The sequence below is a fragment of the Tripterygium wilfordii genome, chromosome 21 (assembly GCF_013401445.1).
Source record: "Tripterygium wilfordii isolate XIE 37 chromosome 21, ASM1340144v1, whole genome shotgun sequence".
NCBI classification, from domain to species: domain Eukaryota; kingdom Viridiplantae; phylum Streptophyta; class Magnoliopsida; order Celastrales; family Celastraceae; genus Tripterygium; species Tripterygium wilfordii.
In genome coordinates this window covers 15,973,944-16,001,755 of record NC_052252.1, presented here as the reverse complement: position 1 = coordinate 16,001,755, position 27,812 = coordinate 15,973,944, and the positions used below count along the sequence as shown (strand labels likewise).

Below are 27,812 nucleotides of genomic sequence, written 5' to 3'. Positions count from 1 at the left end.
TTTTGTACACAAAAGCCCTTGAAATTTTATAATCTTAGTTTACTAAAAGTGATCCTTGACTAATCAACAAGAACATGTAATATAATCAATGTTAATTTTCTAACAGCTGTTCAAATTGGACTTCAATGGGAAAGAAAATACATTTTCTGTTTGAAAAACATGCATCCTTCTCTACTATAAATAAGGCAAATTCATCCACCTCTATGTTCACAGCAGAACTGCAAATGAATTCTCTGATCTCTTCAAAGCTTCCATTTCTCTTTCTCCTGTTCTTCTCATTTTCACAAGCAAGTGAACATGAGGACTTTATTCAATGCCTTACCCTAAAAGCAGAGGACTCTGCCTCCATATCTAAAGTTATATTCACCCCAATCAATTCTTCATATTCATCAGTCTTGAACTTCTCAATCCATAATCTGAGGTTCTCCACACCCACTACTCCAAGACCTCAAGTCATCATCACTCCAATGGTCATCTCTCATATTCAAACAACCGTAATTTGCGCCCAAAAACATGGATTGCAGATCAGAACTAGAAGTGGTGGTCATGACTATGAGGGACTATCTTATGTTTCAGACGAACCATTTGTCGTCCTTGACCTCATCAACGTTCGATCGATCACAATCGATGAAGAATCGCGCACCGCCTGGGTTCAAGCTGGTGCAACAAACGGGGAACTTTATTACAGAATTTCTGAGAAGAGTAGAACCCTTGGCTTCCCCGCTGGCGCTTGCGCAACTTTAGGTTCTGGTGGGCACTTCAGTGGAGGAGGATACGGTACTTTGTTCCGTAAATATGGTCTTGCGGCTGATCAAGTGATCGACGCAGAATTGATCGATGTTAAAGGGAGACTTCTTGACAGAAAATCAATGGGAGAAGACTTGTTTTGGGCGATTAGAGGAGGTGGAGGAGCTAGTTTTGGAGTGATTGTTTCATGGAAAGTGAAATTAGTCCCAGTTCCACCTACTGTGACTGTATTCTTAATCAGTAGGACTCTGGAACAAAATGCAACGAAGCTTGTACATAAATGGCAATCCGTGGGACACAAGCTTCCCAAGGATTTAGTCATTGGAGTCATATTAGGCAGAGCGAATTCAAGTAAAGATGGGAAGATGACAATCCAAGCAACCTTCTATTCCTTGTTTCTTGGCACCACTGATAAGCTGCTTCCCTTGATCCAGAAGAAATTCCCTGAATTAAATCTGACTCGACAAGATTGTATCGAAACGAGCTGGGTTGATTCTATTCGATACTTGTCTCCTTTTCCAATCCAATCTGTGGAAGGATTGCTTAATCGGACACAGACCGGATTAACCTACTTCAAAGCAAAATCAGACTACGTGAAGGAACCAGTGCCTGAATCTGCATTGGAAGGGTTATGGAAACTGCTTTACGAGGAAGATGGTCGAGTCTTGTTGAATCCTTACGGAGGCAGAATGAGCGAGATTTCAGAATCAAGCATTCCTTTCCCACACAGAGCTGGGAATTTATACAAAATTCAGTACACGATGTCATGGAATGAAGGAGGAACCGAGGCATCAAAGAAGAACATAGATTGGATAAGAAGGGTTTACAGTTACATGGCTCCTTATGTGTCTAAGAATCCAAGAGAAGCATATGTGAATTACAGAGATCTTGACTTGGGGACAAACAACAAAGGAAACTACACAAGCTATGAACAAGCAAGGATTTGGGGTGTCAAGTATTTCAAGAACAACTTTGACAGATTGGTGAAAGCCAAGACTAAGATTGATCCTCATAATTTCTTCAGGAACGAACAGAGCATTCCATCTCTTTCAACATTTTGAGCTGGAATGAAGTTATTTGTTTTTCTCTGTGACATGAATAAACCAGTCCATGGAGATTCTCTGACTTTGTGTACAATAAAATGAAGAAGACTTTTCCAATCATTGTCCAATGAAAAAATGAAGATGAATTTTCCGATCATTGTCTAACTTATTCTTGAAAGATCCAAAGTCAAAGGCAGGCACCCGCCACCACCCATGTGCCGTCCCTTCTGTCTATATATATATATATATATATATATATATATATAATAAAATGGGTGGGTGTCACGAAACCTTCCTAAATTATACTGTAGTGTTTTTGAACATGTTTCTGTTTATCATAGCCATGTGGCTTGTCCTGATTGGTTGTTCATTAGGGCACCCAAACCATGTACCTATATATACTCTGTACATGTGCTTGCAGCCGCAAGCTTGGCAAAATACAAAAATATACTTTCTCGCTTTCTTTACTTGGTATCGGAGCGACTATGGCTAACGCCGTTGACGATTCTCTCGGATCCGCAAAGAGTGCATCAACACCCAAGACAGATCTCACTCCTCGTTCTCTCAAGATTGAAGAGAGCGCTATGACTTTTCTCGGCCACACTGATGGTCTAAAACTCCAGTCAAGCACAGGTAATCCACTTGGTTCCTTTTGTTCTGTCAAACTGAACCATGAAAACTACTTATTGTGGAAGAGTATGATACTCCCTGTTATAAGAGGAAATCGACTAGAAGGGTTCATCACTGGCACGAAACCTTGCCCACCTGAACACCTTTCCAGCGCGCTAGAAGACGCAACTGGTGTCGAAGTACGACTGAATCCAGCATATGATAACTGGGTTACACAAGATCAAAATCTACTTGGATGGATTTACAACTCCATTGATGTGGAAGTTGCTTCAGAGGTTCTGGGAAGAGAAACCTCCAAAGATCTGTGGGATGACCTCAAGACTCTGTTTGGTGTCCAAACAAGATCAAATATTGTCTTTTACAAGAAGGAATTTCGGAGAATGCAAAAGGGTGGTCTTACGATGTCTGAATATTTGAAAACAATGAAGAAACTAGCGGACAATCTGACCTTGGCTGGCCACTCTGTTGATGATGAAGACTTGGCCTCCCAAGTCCTTGCAGGGCTTGACTCCCTGGAATACAATCCTGTGGTATGTCAGCTGAATGAAAAAGAACACGTGGGGTGGATGGAACTGCAATCTACCTTATTGAGCTACGAGCGTCGCTTGGAGCAAATCCATGGTGGGATGTCCAACTTGAGCATTGGACAAGCAAGTGCCAACTTTGCTAGCGCAAACCCTTCAATGAATCAACACAGAGGCAGGAATCACATGAACCAGAACAATAACAGGCCTTCTGGCAACAGCAATTACAGAGGACGACGTGGTCGATCCGGTGGCAGGAGTGGAAGATCAGGAGGAAACTCAAGACCCATCTGCCAAGTCTGTGGCAAAATGGGTCATACTGCCGTTGTTTGCTACTTCAGGTTTGACAACAACTATATGGGCAATGCACGAGAGCCATCCGCCAGCAACCCTCAAGCAAACATTCACCAACACTCTGCTTACATGGTCTCACCTGAGATGAATTATGATCCTGCCTGGTATGCAGATAGTGGTGCAAGCAGCCACGTGACAGGCCACTCTAACAATCTCAGCCACGGAAGTGAATTTCTTGGTAAGGATTCTCTAACTATTGGCAATGGTCATAAACTAAAAATTTTGCAAACTGGTTGTGCTCAATTACCCACAAGACTTAGAACAAATCTATCACTCCGTAACATCTTACATGTTCCTGATATAAAAAAGAACCTGCTTAGTATCTCCCAACTTACTTCTCAGAATAATGTTTCTGTTGTGTTTGACTCACTTGGTTGTGTTGTCAAGGACAATCTGACGGGAGTGGTGCTGCTCAAAGGGAAGCTTAAGAATGGTCTATACCAACTTGATCTACCTGTTGCCATCAATTCAGCTCTACCTCAAGCTTTTCTTTGTCGTACTATGTCTTTGAATTCCAAAAATATTGAGTCTGTAAACTCAAACAGCTATGGTCCTTTTGTTTCTTCAAAAGAGGTTTGGCATAGGAGATTAGGTCATCCCTCTACTAAGGTTTTGTCTCAAATCTTGACCATTTGCAATGAGAAAGTTGATTTCAATTCCAACCTTGTTTTTTGTGATGCCTGTCAGTATGGGAAATCCCATTTACTTCCTTATCAATTGTCTGAATCTCATGCCTCAAACATTCTTGATCTTATTCACACTGATCTATGGGGACCGGCACCCACTCCGTCCACTTCAGGCTATAGATATTATATACACTTTCTTGATGATCATAGCCGATTTACCTGGATTTTTCCCTTGAAACTCAAATCTGAAGCTTTTGGCGTCTTTGTTCAATTCAAAAACTTGGTTGAAAACCAATTTGATAGAAAAATTAAATGCCTACAATCTGATATGGGAGGTGAGTTTAGGGCTTTCACTGAGTTTGTCAAGCAACATGGTGTTGAATTTAGACATCCGTGCCCACACACTTCAGCTCAAAATGGGAGAGCAGAGCGAAAACACAGACACATATCTGAAACTGGGTTAACCCTTCTTGCTCAAGCTCACATACCTTATCAATCGTCTCCCTACTCCTGTTCTGAACAACCAATCACCCTTAGAAATACTTTTTGGAAAACGACCAGACTACAAATCTCTCAAAACATTTGGGTGTTCTTGTTTTCCCTGTCTAAGACCCTACCAAAAACATAAGTTTCAATTTCATTCTACCAAATGTGTGTTCCTTGGATATAGTGACTCCCACAAAGGTTTCAAGTGCCTAAGTTCTACTGGTAGACTATACATCTCCAGACATGTAGCATTCAACGAACTTGAATTTCCCTTCCATTCTGGTTTCCTCAATACCAAACAAACTCAGTCAGATGTTGTTATCAATCCAAACTCCTGGCTACGTCCTGTCGAGTCTTCCTTACACGTCCAACCCACTTTATCCCCTTCAAACTTGGCAGCCATTCAACAAGCTGACCTTGGAGCATCAGACACTTTCGTTGGAGCCAAGACAGTATCCGAAGGTGAGCAAAACTCAATAACTAACATTTCTCCCAAATCTGAACCATCTAGTCCAAATGTCCTCGAGAGTAGTATTGTACCCTCTATGATTTCAGGTTCACTACCAGCTCACGCACAATCTGATCATGCTGAAGTAACCCAGTTCTCAGAAATTTCAGAAACAACCACCCCTGTCCACCAAATACAAACACGAGCCAAGTCTGGAATTCACAAACCAAAAAGGTTTCCTGCTGAATACCAGTTGTTTACTGTTTCAACTTCTCAAATCCCAACTGAACCTCGAACCACACAAGAAGCCATTCAATCTGAACACTGGTTGACAGCTATGGAAGATGAGTTTAAAGCCCTTCAAAAAAATAAAACGTGGGACCTAGTTCCTTACTCTCCAGCCTATAATCTTGTGGGCAACAAGTGGGTCTATAAAGTCAAGTTGAATGCTGATGGGAGTTTTTAGAAATGTAAAGCACGTCTTGTGGCCAAAGGGTTCCATCAAACACCAGGCATTGACTACAATGAAACATTCAGCCCTGTAGTTAAAGCCTCCACTATAAGAATTATTTTGACCATTGCTGTGTCCAAGAATTGGGTTGTAAGACAACTGGACATCAATAATGCCTTCCTGAATGGAAACCTTCAAGAGACAGTATATATGCAGCAACCTGAGGGCTTTGTGGACAGCAAAGTACCAACCCATGTCTGTAAACTCAACAAGGCTCTCTATGGGCTGAAGCAAGCTCCAAGAGCCTGGTTTGAGCAGCTGAGAAGAACCTTGCTTGAATGGAGTTTTCGAAACTCCAAATGTGACCCCTCTCTGTTCTTCTTCAAAAATGACACACAAATTCTCATGGTCCTAATATATGTTGATGACATGATTGTCACTGGCAACAATCCTCAGTCCTTGGAAAAATTCATTCAACGACTGAACAACAAGTTTGCTTTGAAAGATATGGGACATCTTCACCACTTCCTTGGAATAGAAGTCAAGCGAAATGAGACTGGTATGTTTCTTACTCAAACTAGATATATTGAGGAGCTCCTGAGAAAAACAAGTCTGGAGAACACCAAACCTTGTCCTACCCCAGCTGCTGTTGGTAAACACTTCACCTCCCATACTGGTGATCTCATGGTCAACCCCACAGTTTACAGAAGCACCTTAGGAGCTCTCCAATACTTGACACACACCAGACCAGACATCTCCTTTATCGTCAACAACCTCAGTCAGTTCCTTCAGCATCCCACTAACACTCATTGGCAGGGAGTTAAAAGAGTACTTCGCTATCTGAAAGGAACTAGAGACATGGGACTTCATATAAAACCATGTGACAGACTAGCTTTGATTGGTTTTTCGGATGCTGACTGGGCTTGTTGCCCTGAAGATAGGAAGTCTGTAGCTGGGTATTGTGTCTTTCTAGGGGATACTTTGATTTCCTGGTCTTCCAAGAAACAAAATGTGGTTTCCAGATCTAGTACTGAGTCCGAATATAAAGCTTTGGCTAATGTCAGTTGTGAACTCACGTGGGTCCAGTCTCTCCTGCATGAGATCTCTTTTCTTCTGCCAACAGTTCCAATAACCTGGTGTGACAACATAAGTGCAGGAGCCCTTGCTGCAAATCCTGTCTATCACGCAAGAACCAAGCACATTGAAATTGATGTGCACTTCATCAGAGACAAAGTCCTGTCCAAAGCACTACAAGTTTGCTACATCCCTTCTCATGACCAGATAGCTGATTGTCTCACCAAACCTTTGTCACACTCACGATTCATCTTTCTCAGAGACAAACTTGGAGTGGTCTGTAGTGCTTCACCACTCACCAGTTTGAGAGAGGCTGTCACGAAACCTTCCTAAATTATACTGTAGTGTTTTTGAACATGTTTCTGCATGTTTCTGTTTATCATAGCCATGTGGCTTGTCCTGATTGGTTGTTCATTAGGGCACCCAAAACCATGTACCTATATATACTCTGTACATGTGCTTGCAGCCGCAAGCTTGGCAAAATACAAAAATATACTTTCTCACTTTCTTTACTGTGGGATGTCTGTACAATTCCTGGCGAGTTCCTCTTGATTTTTATACTCATGCGGTTTGGCTCTGTGTGCTTTGGCTTGTGGAACCCCCATTATCTTGATTTTTACTTTGTGCACTGTCATTTCAAGTTTCAACTGAGATAGACAGCTGTTATTGCTAAGGTTGACACGTGGTGTTACGTTCAATTCTTACACTTATCTTTGTATATAGCTTTTATGTTTACTTTTTGATTTACTTTTTGATGAAAAAATTGGAAGGGAAGAATACGAAGAAAAGTATTGCAAGCAGAACGCGAGAGGCAATTGTGATTAGCTTTCCGACTGTGTCGTATTCGGAGACCAAGTTCTCCTTCTCATTTTTTCCCTGTTTGTTTTCCATCTTATACTATTGTGGTTTTTGGGCAAGGAAAGAAACAAGTGAAATTTGAAGATTTAAAAGTGTAACTCGAATTCTTTATGGTGTTTATGAAGGAAGTTGTAGAGTTTTAAAGTTGTCAAGGGAGGGGGGTTTGATAAATGGACGGAGACCAGGTTCTCCTTCAAATTTTGTGTCTGCTTTCTTCATCTTATACTATTGTGATTTTTGGGCAAGGAAAGAAACAAGTGAAATTTGAAGATTAAAAAAGTGTAGCTCGAATTCTTTTTGGTGTTTATGACGGAAGTTGTAGAGTTTTGAGGAGATACCCAGAGTATAAATGAATGGCATAGCATTAAGGAAACTATGAACACTGGACAAGTATATATATATATATATATATATATACAGGAATTCTCCTATGTGGACCAAAAAGTGTGGACCAAAAGTCCCCCAAATCTATGTGACATTAAAATAGTCATTGATTAAAAACACACATGTTGGACCCACTTCACATCCAACACTCCACATTAAATGAGGGTCTTTTGGGGGTCACTTTTTGAGGGTCTCAAGCATTATTCGTGTCTCTAATTGAGACAACTTCTTATGTCTTAGTAAGGATAGTATGTGGAAAAAAAAAGTATTTTTGAATGCAAAATATTAGAGATTCAAATATTCTTGATGTTTTTAGTCTCGTAATACACTTATCATTGATAGAAAAGAGGAACATGCACACATGTTGCAAATTCCCAATACACCAACTACTTTTTTCCCCAACGCAAATTCATGATAATAATTTTTTTTCATGATTTTTAGAAAATTACGTTACTCTTGATTTTTTCTTGTATTTGATATCTGATGAGAGTAGAACAACACTAAAATGGGTGTCATGGATGATATTTTTCATGACTTATTTGGGAGTGATACAGATGAAGGAGGAGAAGAATTTTCACATGAAGATTTTGATGATGAATTTGCTGATCCATATTAAGAGAAGAACTTCTTTGCGACATGGATAAATCGGTGATGAATTAAAATTAAGTGATCTTAGTTAGTCCTGAGTAACTAATATCAATTAGAACTTGCCTAGTCATGATTAAATAATGTTATTTATGACTAAATAATATCACTTTGATTACTAAATTGATTTCAATTGGTGATGAATTAAAATTAAGTGATTTTAGCTGTTTTAATTGTCAATTAAAAATTGCAACGACCATATCTTTATTTAAGTGAATTATTACTTACACATTGAATTATTACATACACAGTGAATTATTTATTTATAAAAAATTTAATTATGGGTGCCTAAGAATGAGAAATTATTGTGTGGTCCGGCCACACCACGTGACATGCTGATGTGGTGTGGCCGGACCACTTAAATCATGACACATGAGCTGAATTTTACAGCTCAATATCACATCAATTTTTTTATTTGATTTTAACGGAGCCTCGGTTCCGTCAGTTTTCTTCAAATATTAAAACCTAAAAAAATCCCTCTTCTTGAAATTCACCTTCCTCTCCCATTTTTGCTCTTCGCCTCATCAAATCTTCCTCTGCTCGCTTAAGATTTTCAGATTCGCCTCCTCTCATCCTTCGCTTCTCTTCCTCTCCTCCAGTGTCGGGACGGAGGCGCGACATGAATGAGACCCATTGCCGCCCTACTGTTGGGATGTCAGGATTTGTTTGTCGTGATTCTCTCCTCCGATGTCGGGACGGAGTCGAGGCATGAGTGGGACCCATTACCATCATTGATACTATTGGGGCGCCAGATTTGTTTGTTTATCGTGATTCTGTCATGTTCATGTTTTGATTTTTGGGGAGGTAGGGTAATTTTCTTGATTCACACTGAAATTGGGACGCAATGTTGAAATGCTGTTTCTGGACTTTAAGTTCGATCTTAACATTTAATCTTACATCTATTAGAGTGCTAATACATATCGTTGGATGTACAAAAAGTTTCTTTTGCAGTTGTATACTGGTGGACATCTTCTATATATGACTGAGATTTGTTTCGTCATCTTATCAAATGATCGATTTTGTTCATTGAATTGTGTAGATTTTTTTGCTGTTCACCATACTTTACATATGCATTTGTGGATTGGGATGGATAGCACGAGGCTATTGTCATTCAAGTGTCTCTACATGTCCATAGCAACAAAGACATGTTCATGTATTTGTTTTTCAAAGAGATCCAAGTGTCTGTACATGTAATAAAAGTTATCTTTAATAAAAAAGATTGAATCGTGTCCATAATCATGTTGCTATGTTTCAAAGAGATCTAAGTGCCTGTACATGTAATGCTCTCAAGTGACTTGTTTATGTCAAGATCAAAATGTGGAAAGCTAAAAGTTTATCCAAACATGCCGAAAGCATCATATGCATTAAGCAACGTTTTATCCACTATTGAAAACAAATCTAAAATTCACAACAGCCCCATGCCTTCTGTCATCCCATTGTTCATGAGTGTGAAATCCAAAAGGAATTGTTGCAGGAAGCTTGACTCAATAGATTTGTAAATGATAGGTTTTCTGGCATCTCATTATTCAAAAAGGATTGCTGCAAAAAAAAAAAAAAGAGAAACAATTAAGCTCATAAAATCTTTAAAAAAAATGCTGAAAGCTCAAATTATATACCTGATCAGAAGAGCAACAAGGCACCGGCACAAAAAAATGGTGCGTCACCGGCACAAAAGAGCAACAAGGCCGATCAAAGTCGCCGATTTCACGAGATTATCCACACAAAAAACAAGAGGGCATAGAATCTATGGAACAAAACAAGGAGGCGGCAAAAAGATGTGGGATTTTTTTAGGTTTTAATATTTGAAGAAAACGGACGGAAGTGAGGCTCCGTTAAAATCAAATAAAAAAATTGATGTGAAATTGAGCTGTAATATTCAACTCATGTGTCATGATTTAAGTGGGCCGGACCACACAATAATTTCTCCCTAAGAATCATGAGATCTTGTATTTTTTAACAAAACGTAATGTGGGCCCCGGTTTTAATAATATATATTTAATAAAGTAATTAGTTTATGGAACAAATACATTTTAAATATAAAATTAAATTTAATATTTGTAAAAAAATTAAAAATACACCTTAAATATAATAAAAGCTCATATAATAAATAAAAATTTAATGATAAAAAATTTAATATATTTTTAAATTTGATATTTATAATTTATGCCTAAAATTAATCTAATAATAAATAAATTTATTAGATTAATTTTATTTAGTAAAACACAATATTTATTTAATAAAAAGGGTTAAATTTAAAGTAATTTATTTTAAAAGTACTTTATTTAGAGATATGAAGACAAAGAGAGACAATGGAGAGAGTTATTGGGAAACTAAAATCCATGTCAGGACACGAAAATCAAAAACTGTGTGTACTTAGTAAAATTTATGTGCATTTAGATGCACCCTCTTCAAATGCCTACAAATTATACAATCAATCATATGACGTATTCTCCTTTTTAATTGATAATAATGCCAATTGCCATTTGCCAAATTGGTAAGAAGTTCTAATTACGTTTTTTTTAATAAAAAATTAATTTGACCAGGCCCTATATACACCCTGCCCGCCCAAAATTCCAAATTGGTTTGAAACTAAACTAGATAAGCCTATGACCAACTCACTGTCTTATAAAACAAAATAATTTCATAAATCACTCATAAATTTTATATATATATGTGTGTGTGTATCACAAGAAATGAATGTAAGTCAAACTTAGGATTGAAAGGATTCATCTCTACCCAGATGACTAATTAATGACCAATACCATACACCTATTGGTTACATCTCCTAATTAATGGTGTAAGAGAGACTCCAAAGTTGGTTTCAATGGGTGATATGATTCAAAATTTGAAGTTAACCAATCCAGTGAATGGTCATCAACTCAGCAATTTCATTGAGTAAGTAGAAAGAAATGGTGCACAAATTGTCAGAAAAAAAAAACTTCAATTAATCTGACCGCCTGAATTGGCTTCTGAAAGTCTCTACTAATCAACATGGCCATTTCTTTCAGCTTGATTCATATCTATCCCAACCACACCCAAAAAAAATAATCATTTTCTAAGTCTAACAGGCATCTTCACAACTATAAACAGGGCACCATCTTGTATCTCAAGCTTATACCCCACATCACTAATGGATTCTCCCATCTCTTCAATGTTTCCATTACTGTTTGTTCTGCTATTCTCGTTTTCAACAGCAACTTCAGCTCAAAACCAGGAAGAGTTTCTTCAATGCCTTTATTCACAGGGCCCTGCCTCCATATCTAAAGTCATATACACCCCAATCAATTCTTCATATCCATCAGTCTTGAACATCTCTATACAAAACCTTAGGTTCTCCACAGCTACTACTCCTAAACCTCGAGTCATTGTCACAGCATTGAATGTCTCACATATCCAAACCACCATACTCTGTGCCCGAAATCATGGAATGCAAATCAGAACTAGAAGTGGTGGTCATGACTATGAGGGTCTATCTTATGTTTCTGAGGTACCATTTGTCATCCTTGACCTCATTAACATTCGATCGATCACAATTGATGAAGGAAATAGCACTGCCTGGGTTCAAGCTGGTTCAACAAATGGTGAACTTTATTACAGAATTGCTGAGAAAAGTAGAACCCTTGGGATCCCCGGCGGTGTTTGCACAAGTTTGGGTTCTGGTGGGCACATCAGTGGAGGAGGATACGGCCCGTTGATGCGCAAGTATGGTCTTGCAGCAGATCAAGTAATAGACGCACAATTGATCGACGTTAAAGGAAGACTTCTTGAGAGAAAATCAATGGGAGAAGACTTGTTTTGGGCTATTAGAGGAGGTGGAGGTGCAAGCTTCGGAGTCATTGTTGCTTGGAAAGTGAAATTGGTTCCAGTTCCATCTACTGTGACCATATTCTCAGTCACTAGGAACCTTGAACAAAATGCAACCAGTCTTGTCTATGAATGGCAATCCGTGGCACCTAACCTTCCAAAAGACATATACCTTAGACTCCTAATAACCAGAGTGAACTCCAGTCAACAAGGGGAGCTGACAATCCAAGCTACCTTCGATGCCTTGTTTCTTGGCACTACTAATAGTGTCCTTCAATTGATGCAAGAGAGTTTCCCTGAGTTGAACGTGACAAGACAAGATTGCACTGAAATGAGCTGGATTGAGTCTGTCCTCTTCATTGCCGGATTTCCAATTACGTCCCCAGAATTGTTGCTCAATCGGCATCCATTTGATTCACGGTTCAAAGCGAAATCAGACTATGTCAAGGAACCAATTCCTGAATTTGCATTGGAAGGAATTTGGGAAAGGCTTTTCGAGGAAGAAGCAGCAGGGGCTGTACTACTACTTTCTCCTTACGGAGGCAGAATGAGCGAGATTTCTGAATCAAGCACTCCTTTCCCGCACAGAGCTGGGAATTTATACAAAATTCAACCCTATGTGAGATGGCAAGAAGAAGGCAGTGAAGCTTCACAAAAGTATATAAGTTGGATCAGAAGGCTTTACAGTTACATGGCTCCGTATGTTTCAAAACATCCAAGAGAAGCATATGTCAATTATAGAGATCTTGATATTGGCACAAACAACAAAGGCAAATGTACAAGCTACAAACAAGCAAAAATTTGGGGTCAAAAGTACTTCAAGAACAACTTTGACAGATTGGTGAAAATCAAGACCAAGGTCGATCCTTCAAATTTCTTCAGGAATGAACAAAGCATACCACCTATCTCATCACGTTGCTACACCTCAAGAGATGACAACCTATCCTCTGTAATGTAATAAAGTATCTTTCTTCTCTATTTGAAATATATAAATAAATTCTTGGTGACTTTTTATGAACCGTATTTAGAATTGTAATCTCTTGATCATGAAAGAATGCTTAGGATGATTTATAGATGAAGAGATCCTACACATATGCCTTTAAGACTCACCTAATTCTTCCAAAATATGGGATTTGGGGACAATACATGCTACATGTATACTCTTGTGATGTTATCTTCTCTCGTTCTTCTGATCAACCAATAAATTACATGGATGTAATGCGAATCTCCTAGATAAATATGACCTACGTTACTAAAATATTTTCCGGCAGTGTTCACAGGCCTAGACAATTAAGATTACACATGAAAATGAAAACAAAAGGAATATCCCAAATACATATCAGTGGAATCATGCCTACCAAGTCAGGTATGGGGTTGGAAGATACGAACCTCAAATGTGTGCTCTGCAAATCAGGAATCGAAAGCGTTAACCACTTATTTCGATCCCACCGTCGATCATCTCCAGAATTTTTGCGGAGACAATCTGCTTTGAGCGATCCACATTCATCATTTCGATCCCACCGTCGGTCATCTCAGAACGGCACAATTCGCAGGATAGGCAGCTTCGTCCAGGCTTGCGGCTATCAATTGATTCAATTCCCATTTCCCTTTCCTTAGTGAATGAATGGGCTCACTCTCCGTAAGGCCCAAGTACCGAAGTTGGTCCAAAAGCTTTTGTCAATAGAAAGCCCATGCCTTGAATAATGGGCCGGTTATGATGAAAATACCTATAGTTACGTACTTACGTGGATATACGGATATACCCAAATTGCAAGGTAGCTTGTCGGCTTGACTCGTCAGGTTCAATTTCCATTTTTAGTCTTCTGCTTCCATTGCCAGTTCTTATGAGGTCTCCAATCTCTTCAACTCTGTCAATACTTCTATACACTCTGCTTCATATTTCGATGTCGTCTACAGATCCAATCCAAGATGGGTTCTTGCAGTGCCTTATCAACAATTCTTTACCCTCCCCTCCAATCTCTTCTGTTACCTACTTTCCCAATAACCCATTATTCAAATCTACATTACAGTCCTACATCAGAAATCTAGTCTTCACATCTCCTACAACCCCAAAACCATTGTTTATTGTGGCTCCAACCCATGTTTCTCACATCCAAGCATCAATCATTTGCTCCAAAATTCATGGCTTGGAGATCAGGATCCGAAGTGGAGGCCATGATTATGATGGCCTCTCATATGTCTCAAATTCCCCATTTATCATCCTTGACATGTTCAATCTTAGATCAATCAGTATAAATATAGAAGATGGAAGTGCTTGGGTCGAATCGGGTGCCACACTTGGTGAACTTTTTTATGGGATTGGTGAGAGGAGCAAAATCCATGGTTACCCAGCTGGGGTTTGCCCAACTGTGGGTGCTGGAGGTCATTTTAGTGGAGGTGGGTATGGTAATATGATGAGGAAGTTTGGTTTGACAGTTGATAACATTGTTGATGCAAAAATTGTTGATGTTAATGGCAGAATCTTGGATAGAGCATCAATGGGGGAGGATCTTTTTTGGGCTATCAGAGGAGGTGGTGGAGCTAGTTTTGGAATCATAGTTTCCTGGAAGATTAGACTTGTTATTGTCCCAGAATCCGTCACTGTTTTTAAGGTTGAGAAAACGTTGCAACAAGGGGCAACAGACGCTGTCTACAAATGGCAATATGTTGCTCACAATGTTGATCAAGATCTCTTTATAAGATTGGTTTTGATGTCTTCCAATAGAAAGGGTAATGAGACCATTAAGGCTAAATTTGTGGGCTTGTTTCTTGGAAATGCAGAGAGGCTTGTGGATCTCATGGATGACAGTTTCCCTGAATTGGGTTTGTCAAGCAAGGACTGCATCGAAATGAGCTGGATGGAATCGGTTCTCTTCTGGTCTAATTATCCAAAAGGAACATCAATGGATGTTCTACTCAATAGAGAACCTGGATCAGAAAAGTTCTTGAAGAAAAAATCAGACTATGTAAAGGATCCAATACCAAAGGCTGGCCTTGAAGGATTATTCAAGAAGATGATGGAGTTGAAAAAACCAAAATTGACATTCAATCCATATGGAGGGAAAATGGATGAGATTTCGGAATCCGAAACTCCATTTCCACATAGAGCAGGGAACATATACAAGATTCAGTATTCAGTGAACTGGAAAGAAGAAGGATCCGAAGCTATGCATCGCCATTTGGATTTGATAAGAAGGCTTTATGATTACATGACTCCATATGTATCAAAGTCTCCAAGAAGTGCTTATCTGAATTACAGAGATATTGATTTGGGCACAAATGGGATTGGTAATGCTAGCTATGAAGTAGCTAGTGTTTGGGGGACTAAGTATTTCAATCAAAACTTTGACAGATTAGTGCAAGTGAAAAGCATGGTTGATCCTGGTAATTTCTTTAGGTATGAACAAAGCATCCCATCTCTTGCAACTTGGAACAATAGAATGCCAGAGTAAATGGAAGTCAAGATAGAATGTTCAGATCATCTATTACGTTGTATCTTCATGTTTGTGTGACAACCCTGTTGAGATTTATTGTCATGATTCATACTATGTAGATGTTCTCCTTATTGAAAAAATTATTACATGAGTTGGAGTTGGATGAAAAGGAAGAGAAGAAAACAAAAATGATATAGTTATCAGTTTTTAGGCCTAAGCTCAATTCCACCAACAATAAGACCACCTTTCAGGTGATGACCCTTCACCTCTTTCAGGCTCATTTTAACTTCACCAATGCTTCCATCATTATAAAAGCTTCCCAACTCAACCTCCATCCATCCGTCTTGGCGCTTCTTCAGAGTTCGTATCTCGCCCTCCGTAACCCTTGTTCTCGGTGCTTCAACTGGGTTCAAAAAGTAAACTTTGCATTGTTTAGCGCTATCTTGGCGTCGCAAGTATACCGAACCTTGGGATTTGAGGGTACCAACTTCAACTGACACTTCTGATGGCAAAGAGTCTAAACCATAGGCGCGGTCAGCCAGCTTAAGGATGAAATACGCTCCGTAAACTGTTTCTGGAGACAGCAGTGAAGTGTTGATGCTTCCATTGATTTCTAGCCACCATACTGTCCTAAGTTCTGCAACTTCAGGAAATCTGAAATGAAAATTTTAGCCAAGTCATGATGAAACCTCTACAATGAAACAGCTTTACAACGTTCGATGTGTAACCTTGAATCGGGGCATCGCTTCCAGGACCAGTAAAGGGGATTGTGTGCCCAGGTAATTGAAAGGTCCCTTGCACTTAACATATAACACTTTCTACCTGTTGCTTTCTCTAATGAGAAAGTCTGTCAAAAAAAAAACACCACATGATCATCAATTAATCCAGTCTCCCTATGTCCAAAAACAGTGAGATTAATACAAGATCTGATAACTCACCTTCTTGCCCCCGTCAATCAACTGTGGAATACATAACCTGAGAAACAAGTCCTTCTTGGAAGAGTAATCCACTGAATTCACTAATCTGCACAGAATCTGTTGCCAATCAGACGGTAGAAACTTGTTCCACACTGCATCAGAATCAGCCATGGATTGAAGGGTCGAAGAGATGACCGAGAATCGACCCACATCGCGAGGGGAAGTAAGGGATAGAATGTTTGCAGAACAATCAGCAGGCAGTTGATCCAAAACCATCTTCCCTCTTCTAGCTATGCCTGTTGTTTTGAAAGAAGAAGAAGAAGAAGAGAAATGTATATAGTTGGTATGAGCATGTGGGTCTTTGCATCAATCAGTAAAGAAGACTTATATATAGATATTGATGTCAACATATGAGTTTTTATTGGTCTATATGGCGACATGAACTGGCACCATGAGGACATCCTTCTATTCCTAGTAAAATCATTTCCTCGAATAAGTTAAAAGAAACACGTCTCAGTGAAATTATTGATGAAGAAAACTAGTAAACTAATGCATCAATGATTTAATTGTACATGATTGCTTAAATAAGGGGAAAAAATCAGTTTTTGGTTATAGTTATCCACATTCTTGTGACTGTTTTTCAATTGTCTTATTCGTTCAGTCACCTAGAATTAAAATTGCTTCTATTAAAAGGCATGCCTTGTCCAACTTTGCTTTGTGATACATCCGAATTATTAGTTGGAATGATAAAAATTGCGTGTATCATTTTGATGATTAAGGTTCGAATCTCCCGTTCCGTTTTAAGAAAAAACTTTGCTTTATGGCCTTTTTAGCCCTAATTTAATTGTGGCCCCGTTTTAAGAAAAAACTTTGTTTTATGGCCTTTTTAGCCCTAATTTAATAGTGGGCCGAGAAACATTGAATGGTGGATTTGTATAGGGATTAGGGTGTGCATGTATCATGTTCATGGCCCATAAGTAGATATTTTAGCCTGGGCCACGCCCAAAGAGATGCTATGAGCCCTGAATTTAACTATTTCTTGCCCAGAAGGCCAGAACATTTCTAATGTTCATGAGCCCTGAATTTAAACTATTTCTTGCCATGAGCCCTGAATGACTATTTCTTGCCTAATCCATGTCTCACTCTCTCACCTACTGACCGACCCCATTAGACCATTATGAAGTTTCTTTTCGCTTTTTTTCCCCCTACTGTGGGACCCTCTTATGAAATATCAAGTGAAAGATAAATGCCTATACATTGTGCGACGGATCTGGGGGCGCTTAAAATTAGAGAGTCTACCATTGCAATCCCATAGTTTAGACTTTGGAATTTAGATTTTAAAATCTGTGTCACATCACATCATATCATATTTTATTTCTTATTTTTGAAACTCATCTGATTTTTTACAAATATTATATATGAAAAATGAATGGTAAATTTTAAAAAATTATGAAACCCCAAATTCCACTGGGAACCCACCATAATTTGGAATGTGTGTCACACATACACATGGTCCTTGCTTACTTTTGCAATTCTCACAACTCCCAAGTCTTTTTATACACATTTGTGGCCCCACATACAGTAAATACAGTAGAATCTTATAAGAGCACTTGCAATGGTGTTATTTTGTCTGGACCAACAAATATGTATGGGGTTTTGTGTTTTGTTGATGTGGTTGTATTGAGTTTTGTGTTTTGCTGATGTGGCTATATTGGGAGGTGTGTTTTATATTGAAAGATTGTGTTTTGGTGTAGTTTTATTGGGGACAACATGAAGGGCATGGGAATTTGTTGGCCACCATGTTGGGTGGAAAGGAAAATGTATAGGAATATGTGTTTTGTTGGTGTGGTTATATTGGGAGATGTGTTTTGTTGGTGTGGTTGTATTGAGAGACGTGTTTGTCTTGACTTTTTATGTAATAGAAGTGGGACCCAATATAAATTTTTGCTGGGCTAACAAATTTACACTACTGAAGTTGCTCTAAGCGGGTCGGGACCCACCCACCATGACGACGGTTGACTTATCGTCAACAGGTGCACATATTGACAAACTAGTGGTTAAGGTAGATATTTGAATTATTTTTTTTTTAATTTTTTGTATATACTTGAGATGATATGATATATGTTTTGAGATTAATGACACAAGATCGACTTTGTATTAATTCGGCATGAATCAATAATATTGAATTGCATGAATATAAAATTTTGGATTTATTATATTATATATTTTGTGTTTGCATAATTGACGCCTAATTTCATACATACTATAAATCAATCACAATATTGCATTAAAATTTATATACTTCCCATTTTATAGATAAAATTTGAGGGTTGGCTAAATATAGAGAAGTTTCCATTACATTCCACTTTGTGGAATGTAAGATTTAGACATTTTTTTTAGAAGAAAGTTTGTATTTTTATTAAAAATTAATTGACAAAAGATTTGTCATTACAGCTCCCTTGAGCCAAGTAAGTTCAAAAGATGGCCTTCAAACACATGGAGTCGAACTTGATAAAGCAAAGTGTGCAATGACATGAGCCACCTTGTTAGCATTCTCGGACAATACATAAATTTGAGGTGAGATTAACCATAGGTTCGGATATCATATATCACTCTACCCACCTCATTCAGACCGTTTCTTACGAGAGGAGCTTGTTGACAACCCTTTTGAATCATTGCAGATTGTAATCATCTCCATATGACATTTCATTGCAAATTTAACCCCTTCACGGATAGCATATAGTCCTTATTAATTAAATAATTTTAAAAAAACACATAAATATCATACAATACAAATAACGACACTAATAGAGATCTCTCATACCCATTAAAAATAATCAAATTTTTTAATGAAAGATCACCATCTAATCAAAACTTAATTGTAAGTAATCTAAGACCAAGACAAAAGAACACACAAGAAAAATCACCATTAACAACTTTCCAATCTAGTGGGGCATAATATTTGATCATATCAACAAGTTAACGTGATAATGTCAACTTCCTTGAATAGTCGAAAGTGAATTGTTAATTAAACGACAATCACATTTCATGTAAGGATTGACCCACCCATTAAGGCGTGATTCGAGTCTAACCCCCTTCTCATATCCTGAATTTCAAAAAAAAAAAAAAAAACTTCCTTGAATAGTCAATCATAAAGTTAGGCAGTTAACAAAACTATGAAAAGAAAACATAAATTTTGTTCAACCGTTTATTGTGTACCATTAATTTTTCATTCCTTCAATTCTATATATACATCACATTCATTGTTTACCTTTAGCTCTTCATTTCTGTGCAGCAATGGAGACAAAAACACCCACCATGTTCATCTTTCTGTTACTTTTTATCCTAAACTTATCTTCTTCGATATGTGAAGCCTCAGATGATAATTCTGTCCATACAATGTTTCTTGATTGTTTATCAAAGGAAACAAATCAACAAATCTCCAACATTGTCTATTCTCAAAGCAACCCTTCTTACACTTCAATTCTTCGTGCTTATATTCGTAACGCCCGATTCAACACATCATCGACACTAAAGCCCACAATCATCGTAACCCCAGAAAGCGAATCCCATGTTCAGGCGACCGTAGTCTGCGCCAAGAAACTTGGGTTTCAACTCAAAATCAGAAGCGGCGGACATGATTACGAGGGTATCTCATACGTCTCCGACACACCCTTTTTAATCCTCGACATGTTCAATCTCCGTACCATCACTGTCGATGTGGAAAACCAGTCTGCTTTTGTTCAATCCGGTGCCACACTCGGTGAGTTGTATTATAAAATCTGGGAGAAGAGTAAAGTCCTCGGCTTTCCAGCCGGAGTGTGCCCGACGGTGGGTGTTGGTGGGCATTTTAGCGGTGGTGGGTATGGTAACATGTTGAGGAAATTCGGGTTATCAGTGGATCATATATTTGATGCCCAGATTGTCGATGTGAATGGTCGAATCCTTGATAGGAAATCAATGGGGGAGGATCTGTTTTGGGCGATCAAGGGAGGCGGAGGAGCAAGTTTTGGGGTTGTTCTTTCTTACTCAATCAATTTGGTTCCAGTACCCGAAAAAGTTACAGTCTTTAGAATTGAAAAAACAATTGAAGAGAACGCAACTGATTTGGTCTATAAATGGCAGTCAGTGGCACCAACAATTGACAACGATTTGTTCTTGAGATTGTTATTGCAGCCTGTGACTTCGAAGATAAATAAGGGTCAGAAAACAGTGAGAGCAAGCGTTATTGCAATGTATTTGGGAAATGCAGAGGCTATTGTGGGTCTATTGGGGAAAGAATTCCCTGAAATGGGATTGAAAATTGAAGATTGTATCGAGACTACTTGGATTGATTCGATGGTATGGTGGGCTAATTACGATAATGGCACTTCCCCAACTGTTCTGCTCGACAGAAATCCCGACTCGGCGAATTTTTTGAAGAGGAAATCAGATTATGTTCAAACACCGATCTCGAAACAGAGTCTGGAATGGATTTGGAAGAAGATGATCGAACAGGGGAAAGTTGGGTTCGTCTTCAATTCATATGGAGGGAGAATGTCTGAGATTCCTGAAACAGAAACTCCATTTCCGCATCGAAAAGGGAACTTGTTCAAGATCCAGTATTCAGTGAATTGGCAGGAGGAGGGTGCGGATGCTTTAAAAAATTATCTTAATCAGGCAAAGATGCTTTACAGTTACATGACTCCATTTGTGTCGAAGAACCCAAGAAGTGCTTACTTGAATTATAGGGATCTTGACATAGGAGTAATGCCAAAAGGTGGGAATGACATCAACGCAGGGAGAGTTTACGGAGAAAAGTATTTTGGGGTCAATTTTGATAGGCTGGTGAAGGTGAAGAGTGATGTGGATCCACAGAATTTCTTCAGGAATGAACAGAGCATCCCTACTCTTCCAAGTAAGGCATAGAAACAGAAAAGTCTTAATACACAAGCAATCCATTAGTCATCGAAATCTAAGTTTTGGGTTTTATTCTTTATCCCCTACTTGATTGATAGGGTAATCATTGTAATCGGTAGAAAAAAAAAATTATCATCTTTTCTTTTGAATTTGGTGTCAAATGATTAGAAACATATACCCTGTTTTGTTCTCTCTCGTCCTTGAAGTTGATTCTACTCTAGAATGCTAAGAAGTCCACAGAAAAACAAAAACCACTTGAAACTTTGACAGTGTAGATAGACTTAAAGGTCAAAAAATTCGCATTAGATTAGTATTCCTTTAAAGTGTGTGTGCTTCGTTAATTTCAATGCTGCAAGCGACAAATAGAGTTTTCGATAAAGGAGATACTGATTTTTGATATGTAAAGCACCTTTTGACAGTTTCAAAGTTTGCAGGCTACTTGACCTGTTCTGCGGTGGTTGTACTTCTGCTTGTGAATGCAGAGATACCCTACTCGGGCGCAACCAGCGGAAAGTGGGTGCCAGTCTTGTCTGCTATAAAGCTCATGGGACCCTTGATTTGGTTGCTTGGTTTGGGATGATGGATTGATGGTGAAGATACACCGCACCCGTATGCTGTTAAAGATGACAAAGAGAACGTGAAAGCCATTTTTAATTTATGTTGTGCAGTGCTAGTATCTCATGCTTGTCGTCATAGGGGTGGGAAAAAAAAAGATTTATGAGTCGGTTTCAAGTTGGATAACAAGGCATGTTTACGAAATATTTTATCCGGATCCTAAATCACATTGGATTTTAGAAGTGCTTTAATTATCAAATCCGGATTAGTTTAAATCCGAACAAATAAATCGGATAATAACCTAGTCTTGTTAGGGTCCGAACAAATAAATCAGATAAGATTTATGTATTTGGATCCAGACTCTGTGTTTAAATCGGACAAAAATTTTGTGTTTAGACTCAAATTTCAGACATATAACTTATGTTCAAACTTGATTTAATGCAGATCGGACAAATTCAATCATTCGGACTGAAAAGAGTTTTGCCACCCCTACTTGTCTATGGTCGGACCAGACCCCTCTAGTAGAAGTTAAGTGATCATCACAAACGTTCAATGAATCTATCAAATTCAAAAAATTGTGTGTAGTCTTCTACTGCAGTCAGTTTATGGTTTTTTTTCTAGGTAGGTAAATTGAGGAAGGCTCCTTCCCAGGCAAAAACCAAGAGAGTAGTAGAGTATAAAGGTTTAGCCTTGAGAGCAGCCCAGTTACATGCCTGGCCCAGTTATGAAAAGCCCAAACATAACTTACCAGACGAAATCAGCAACTGGGTAGCTTTAGTTACACTTCGGTTTTTTCTAAAGATACTCTAATCTAACTTGATCACCCCTTGTAAAAATCAATTGACGGGTATCTTTAGAAAACAAAACCAGAGTGTGACTAAAGCTACCCAGCTAGAGGCTCTTTGAGTGTCCATTTCAGGCCCAAACCTCAACTAGCCCAAAATAGCCGAGCCCAACTAGTGTTTCACCAATTCAGCCCCCGAACCTGCAATTACCACTTTTGACATTTCAATTTCAAGCACTCCCCGCATACTCACCTTTCTTCAACTTCCCCGAGCTTCCATCTTTCAAAAGACAGGCCTCCCTAAGATCTCCTGTAATTTTCTCCATCGCACAAAGTCTTTTCTATTCTTGCTGAAGTTATTGCCTAAAAGGAATTGCTTCTTTGTAATCAACAAAATTATATAAAAAAAATTTTCTGGTATATTTGGTTATGTACTGTTTGCTGCCCATATATGCTTGCCTTAGAATAAAACCATCTTGTTTGGCTATGTATAACAGCTGTTATCACCAGAGCTACAATGAGTTCTTGTTTTCATCCTCTGGATCAATTCCCAATCAATGCCTTTGTCTTCTTCCTCTGTGTAACCTACTTCCTATCAGAATTCTTTCTTCTTCTCCTGTTTCATTCAGTCCTTCAATCTTTGTGATACATATCTATTACACATCTCTAGCTTTTGTGAGCAACAATGAAGAAAACACCAAGCATTGTGTCATTTCTGTTACTTTTGGTTCTGAACATTTTTTCTCCATCAGTTGCAGACCAAGTATCTGATTCTGTCCAAACAGACTTCATTGTATGTTTATCAACCCAAACCAACATCCCACAAGACCAACTCTCCAACATTGTATACGCTCCAACCAATCCTAATTACACTTCTGTTCTAGATGCTTACATCCGAAACGCACAATTCAAAACATCATCGACTCTAAAACCCTTGATCATTATAACACCACAAAGCGAATCCCATGTTCAGGCTACTGTAATATGCACCAAGAAAGTTGGGGTTCAACTTAAAATCAGAAGTGGAGGGCATGATTTTGAGGGTTTATCGTACATTTCCGACACACCCTTTTTCATACTTGACATGTTCAACTTTCGGAACATCACTGTTGATGTCGAAAATCAGTCGGCTTTTGTGCAGGTTGGGGCAACAGTAGGCGAACTATATTTCAGTATATGGGAGAAGAGTAAAGTCCACGGCTTTCCAGCCGGAGTCTGCCCAACGGTGGGAATTGGTGGGCATTTTAGTGGTGGTGGTTATGGTACCTTGTTGAGGAAGTACGGGTTATCAGTGGATAACATATTTGATGCACAAATAGTTGATGCTGACGGCAGAATTCTGGACAGAAAATCAATGGGGGAGGATCTGTTTTGGGCTCTCAGGGGAGGTGGTGGAGCAAGTTTCGGTGTTGTTCTTTCATACTCAATCAATCTGGTTTCAGTCCCGGAAACTGTTACAGTTTTTCGAGTGGACAGAACAATCGAAGAGGGTGCCACTGATTTGGTCTATCAATGGCAGTTTGTGGCACCATTGATTGACAAAAATTTGGTGATGAACTTGCATTTGCATTCTACGACTTCGAAAACAAATAAGGGTAAGAAGACAGTGAAAGCCTCAATTACAGCCCTGTATCTAGGAAATGCAGACAGTCTTATAACTCTGTTGGATAAGAAGTTCCCTGAATTGGCATTGAAGAAGGAAAATTGTACTGAGACTAATTGGATTGGTTCTGAGTTACAGTGGACAGGTCATGCTAAGAGTAGTTCCCCTAAAGTTCTCATCAACAGAAACCTTGATTCTGCAAATTTCTTGAAGAGAAAATCAGATTATGTTCAAACACCGATTTCAAAGCAGGACTTGGGGTGGATCTGGGAGAGAATGATTGAACAGAAGAGTGTCGCGCTTTTGTTAATTCCATATGGAGGAAGAATGGATGAAATTCCAGCTTCAGAAACTCCATTTCCGCACCGAAAAGGTAACTTGTTCAAGATACATTATTCGGTGAATTGGCACAAAGAGGGAGATGATCTTGAGAAGATGTATCTGGGGCAGATAAGGCTGATGTTCAGTTACATGACTCCATTTGTGTCGAAGAACCCGAGAAGCGCTTACTTGAACTATAGGGATATTGACATAGGAGTCATGCCAGAAGGTGGAGATGACTACAAAGCAGGGAGAGTTTATGGAGAAAAGTATTTTGGTGTCAACTTTGATAGACTGGTGAAGGTGAAGACTGCTGTGGATCCTGAGAACTTATTTAGGAATGAACAAAGCATTCCAACTCTTCCAAGTAAGGTATAGAAACAGAGTATCTAAGAACACAGGAATTCGGTTTTGCCATACAAATTATGTTGTATATTCTTTACCCCCCTACTTGTTTGGGAGGCTAATCGAAGGTATAAATCAAATAATCATTATCAGAAGTTCTATTTTTAATCAATCTATGTTCAACATTACTTACCTGCATTCAGAGCTTGAGTTGATAATCCATGTCATCTAAAAATCCCAAGAGGTGCAGAATTCGATACAGAAAAGGAAAAGTATCATCGACTTCCTCAAAATCCCAATTTTGGACAGTGATGCTAAGGGAAATTGGGATTCTAAAAAAAGCAGAAAATTTACTGGTTTAAATTTTCTTAACACGCAATCACGAGCAGAGCCGCCCTTTTGCAGCTTCACTTGTTGAAATCTGCCTGGTATTTGCTCCTCACAAGACAAAGAATTGCCGGCATTGAGAATTTGAATGACGGGCAGAAATTGCGCCGTTTCTGCCCCCGTAAACCGGAAAGCCTCTAACATATTATTCGGCGATGTACTATTCCCCGAATTTTTTATGAAGAAATCTCCATGGATGTTAGGGATAAAATCCCACATCGGTTACTGAGGGATCTTGTGTTTCTGGAACAAACAGTGTTCCATTTACAAAGCCTTGCTTGTTTCTTGCCCCTAGGGCATTGAGAAAATTGTTACTCCACATGTGATAATTTGTGCTAGTTAATTCAAGAGATATTAACTTGCTGATGGAAAAATCGCTAGGTAGAAAATTATAGGGATTTGAGAATGGATTCTGTATCAAAGGGTTTTGTATATATGGATGTTAAGGTATGGTGGGGTGAGTAGAGAAAATTGGTGGTGGGGTGGGTAAAAGGGGTTGTGAATAGATCTGTGATGTTGGTAATGTCTGTCCTTCAAATGACAGTGTTGTAGCAGGAGGATTTGAAATCAGTGGAGGCAAGGTTGCCTGATGATTTCCCTCAAATGGCACTGTAGCCACTGGAATGTTTGATATCAATGGAGGTAAGGTATGAATCCCCCTCATAAAATTTGTGGCCTCAGATATAGTTGTGGACACCAATGTAGAAGTGGGTGTGATAACACCTGAAGAAGCTGGTGGAATAACACCAGTATGATGATGCTCCGATACCATGTTTGCAAATATTGACTACAAATATATGTTGCAGGTTTGAAGAATCAACAGAAATGGAGGAGAGAAGAAGAAAGAGAAAGCATAGATGGGAGAAGAAGAAAAAGACGTTAGACAAAGATTGAATGGAGAAGTTGCTAGGGATGAAATCCCACATCGGTTACTGAGGGATCTTGTGTCCAGCATATAAGCTGGTGCAGATCTTCAACTCAGTGTCCAGCCTTTTCCAAATGGATGGGTTAGGAACTGCCACAGCCCAAATGGCTGAGATGGTGGGGAGGCTGGCTATGGGTTGTGCCATCGTGAGATTTTCTACATGGTATCGGAGCAGGTGCGCGCTCGTCCTCGATAAGAAGTCCACTCGTTGGCCTTGGGCAAAGCCCACTCCACGAGTGTGGGGGAGCGTTAGGGATAAAATCTCACATCGGTTACTGAGGGATCTTGTGTCCAGCATATAAGCTGGTGCAGGTCTGAGATTTTCTACATGGTATCGGAGCAGGTGTGCGCTCGTCCTCGATAAGAAGTCTATTGGTTGGCTTTGGGCAAAGCCCAATCCACAAGTGTGGGGGAGTGTTAGGGATAAAATCTCACATCGGTTACTGAGGGATCTTGTGTCCAGCATATAAGCTGGTGCAAGTCTTCAACTCAGTGTCCAGCCTTTTCCAAATGGATGGGCTGAGATGTTGTGTCCAGCATATAAGCTGGTGCAGATCTTCAACTCAGTTGAGATGTTGTGTCCAGCATATAAGCTAGTCTTCAACTCAGTGTCTAGCCTTTTCCAAATGGATGGGCTGAGATGTTGTGTCCAGCATATAAGCTGGTGCAGATCTTCAACTCAATTGAGATGTTGTGTCCAACATATAAGCTGGTGTAGATCTTCAATTTAGTGTCCAACCTTTTCCAAATGGATGGGTTGAGAACTGCCACAGCCCAAAGGACTGAGATGGTGGGGATTTTCTACAATGGAAACTCAATTAAGGAGGAATTGGACTTGCTTGAAGAAGATTCACATCATTTTCAGAGTTTGCGAACGCAAAACCGCCACGATTCGTAGTTCTCCATTATGGGTGACGCCGGAAACGTCCCATTAATTTCGGCAGGCCCGTGTCTTTGGATAGAGATAAAGGTCCCTGGAAGCGGAGGCGGTGAAGCTGGGTTTTGATGAACTGGAGGTTGAAGAAGATTCTCTCATCGTGATAGATGGGTTAGACGTTAGAGTTTAGTTTCGGGCTTTAGAATGACTGGGCTGAGCCTAACGGGCCGCTTCAAACCACTTGTCCGTAATGCATTCTGGGTTTTTCTTGAACCCAAATTGTGGCATCTCAAGGTAGTGGTATGGGCTGAAATGAAATCTTATAAGGCCCATGGGCCACTAATAGTGTTCTTTGTTTCTTCCTTTTTTTTTGCAAGGGGACGGTTAAATAGTTTTTGTTAAATACACAACAACATCAATTTAAAATAAATTTATTTTTATAAATACACTACGCCCAATTTATCATTATACGCTTAATGTATTTTGATTAAAAAAACACCTATACATATACAACCATTTTTGTTGTAATTATGAAATTTCTAATGGCTTTGAGCTCCACGATCGACTCATATGTTATCAATGTTTTCATTGTTGGTTTCCTACCCAGGTCCATGGTGATTACTCAGAAAAATGTCGATGTGAAGTTAGACAGGTCTGCTGATGAAACATTGGCTAAATATGTGGTTGTATT

At 39.1% G+C, this 27,812-nt stretch overlaps 6 protein-coding genes across 7 annotated transcripts; 5 read left to right on the top strand and 1 right to left on the bottom strand.

Moving 5' to 3' along the window:
* The first annotated feature begins 39 nt into the window (after positions 1–39).
* Positions 40–1,907, top strand: LOC119989270 (berberine bridge enzyme-like 15). The gene has a single exon (XM_038834690.1). The coding sequence runs from the start codon at positions 126–128 to the stop codon at positions 1,806–1,808; it is 1,683 nt and encodes a 560-aa protein (XP_038690618.1). The 5' UTR covers positions 40–125; the 3' UTR covers positions 1,809–1,907.
* Positions 1,908–10,999: 9,092 nt separating this feature from the next.
* Positions 11,000–13,092, top strand: LOC119989272 (berberine bridge enzyme-like 8). Its single transcript, XM_038834692.1, has one exon. The coding sequence runs from the start codon at positions 11,401–11,403 to the stop codon at positions 13,030–13,032; it is 1,632 nt and encodes a 543-aa protein (XP_038690620.1). The 5' UTR covers positions 11,000–11,400; the 3' UTR covers positions 13,033–13,092.
* Positions 13,093–13,811: 719 nt separating this feature from the next.
* Positions 13,812–15,654, top strand: LOC119989273 (berberine bridge enzyme-like 14). The gene has a single exon (XM_038834694.1). It carries the CDS (start codon positions 13,919–13,921, stop codon positions 15,524–15,526), a length of 1,608 nt encoding a protein of 535 aa, XP_038690622.1. The 5' UTR covers positions 13,812–13,918; the 3' UTR covers positions 15,527–15,654.
* Positions 15,595–16,814, bottom strand: LOC119989275 (F-box protein PP2-B15-like). The gene is made up of 3 exons (XM_038834695.1): positions 16,447–16,814; positions 16,237–16,355; positions 15,595–16,162 (listed from the first exon to the last, which is right to left on the bottom strand). Exons 1-3 carry the CDS (start codon positions 16,699–16,701, stop codon positions 15,709–15,711), a joined length of 828 nt encoding a protein of 275 aa, XP_038690623.1. The 5' UTR covers positions 16,702–16,814; the 3' UTR covers positions 15,595–15,708.
* Positions 16,815–19,624: 2,810 nt separating this feature from the next.
* LOC119989146 (berberine bridge enzyme-like 21) lies at positions 19,625–22,121 on the top strand. Of its 2 annotated transcripts, none has more exons than XM_038834490.1 (2): positions 19,625–21,322; positions 21,759–22,121. In XM_038834490.1, the coding sequence occupies exons 1-2, from the start codon at positions 19,723–19,725 to the stop codon at positions 21,902–21,904; spliced, it is 1,746 nt and encodes a 581-aa protein (XP_038690418.1). In that variant the 5' UTR covers positions 19,625–19,722; the 3' UTR covers positions 21,905–22,121. The 2 variants fall into 2 exon arrangements, with proteins under 2 accessions (XP_038690418.1, XP_038690419.1); XM_038834491.1 differs by having other exon boundaries at positions 19,627–21,322; positions 21,807–22,121.
* Positions 22,122–22,325: 204 nt separating this feature from the next.
* On the top strand, positions 22,326–25,510 carry LOC119989147 (berberine bridge enzyme-like 21). Its single transcript, XM_038834492.1, has one exon. It carries the CDS (start codon positions 23,349–23,351, stop codon positions 24,963–24,965), a length of 1,617 nt encoding a protein of 538 aa, XP_038690420.1. The 5' UTR covers positions 22,326–23,348; the 3' UTR covers positions 24,966–25,510.
* The last annotated feature ends 2,302 nt before the right edge of the window (positions 25,511–27,812 follow it).

What these genes read in the sequence shown, in the direction of transcription:
- LOC119989270 (XM_038834690.1), top strand. Translation starts at nt 126, where the DNA reads ATGGGAAAGAAAATACATTTTCTGTTTGAAAAACATGCATCCTTCTCT.
- LOC119989147 (XM_038834492.1), top strand. Translation starts at nt 23,349, where the DNA reads ATGAAGAAAACACCAAGCATTGTGTCATTTCTGTTACTTTTGGTTCTG.
- LOC119989272 (XM_038834692.1), top strand. Translation starts at nt 11,401, where the DNA reads ATGGATTCTCCCATCTCTTCAATGTTTCCATTACTGTTTGTTCTGCTA.
- LOC119989275 (XM_038834695.1), bottom strand. Translation starts at nt 16,701, where the DNA reads ATGGTTTTGGATCAACTGCCTGCTGATTGTTCTGCAAACATTCTATCC. An exon ending in TGATTGACGGGGGCAAGAAG is followed by an intron (nt 16,356 to 16,446) that starts GTGAGTTATCAG and finishes TTTTTTTGACAG; the next exon opens with ACTTTCTCATTAGAGAAAGC. An exon ending in AAGCGATGCCCCGATTCAAG is followed by an intron (nt 16,163 to 16,236) that starts GTTACACATCGA and finishes TTTTCATTTCAG; the next exon opens with ATTTCCTGAAGTTGCAGAAC.
- LOC119989273 (XM_038834694.1), top strand. Translation starts at nt 13,919, where the DNA reads ATGAGGTCTCCAATCTCTTCAACTCTGTCAATACTTCTATACACTCTG.
- LOC119989146 (XM_038834490.1), top strand. Translation starts at nt 19,723, where the DNA reads ATGGAGACAAAAACACCCACCATGTTCATCTTTCTGTTACTTTTTATC. An exon ending in GAGCATCCCTACTCTTCCAA is followed by an intron (nt 21,323 to 21,758) that starts GTAAGGCATAGA and finishes CAAAGTTTGCAG; the next exon opens with GCTACTTGACCTGTTCTGCG.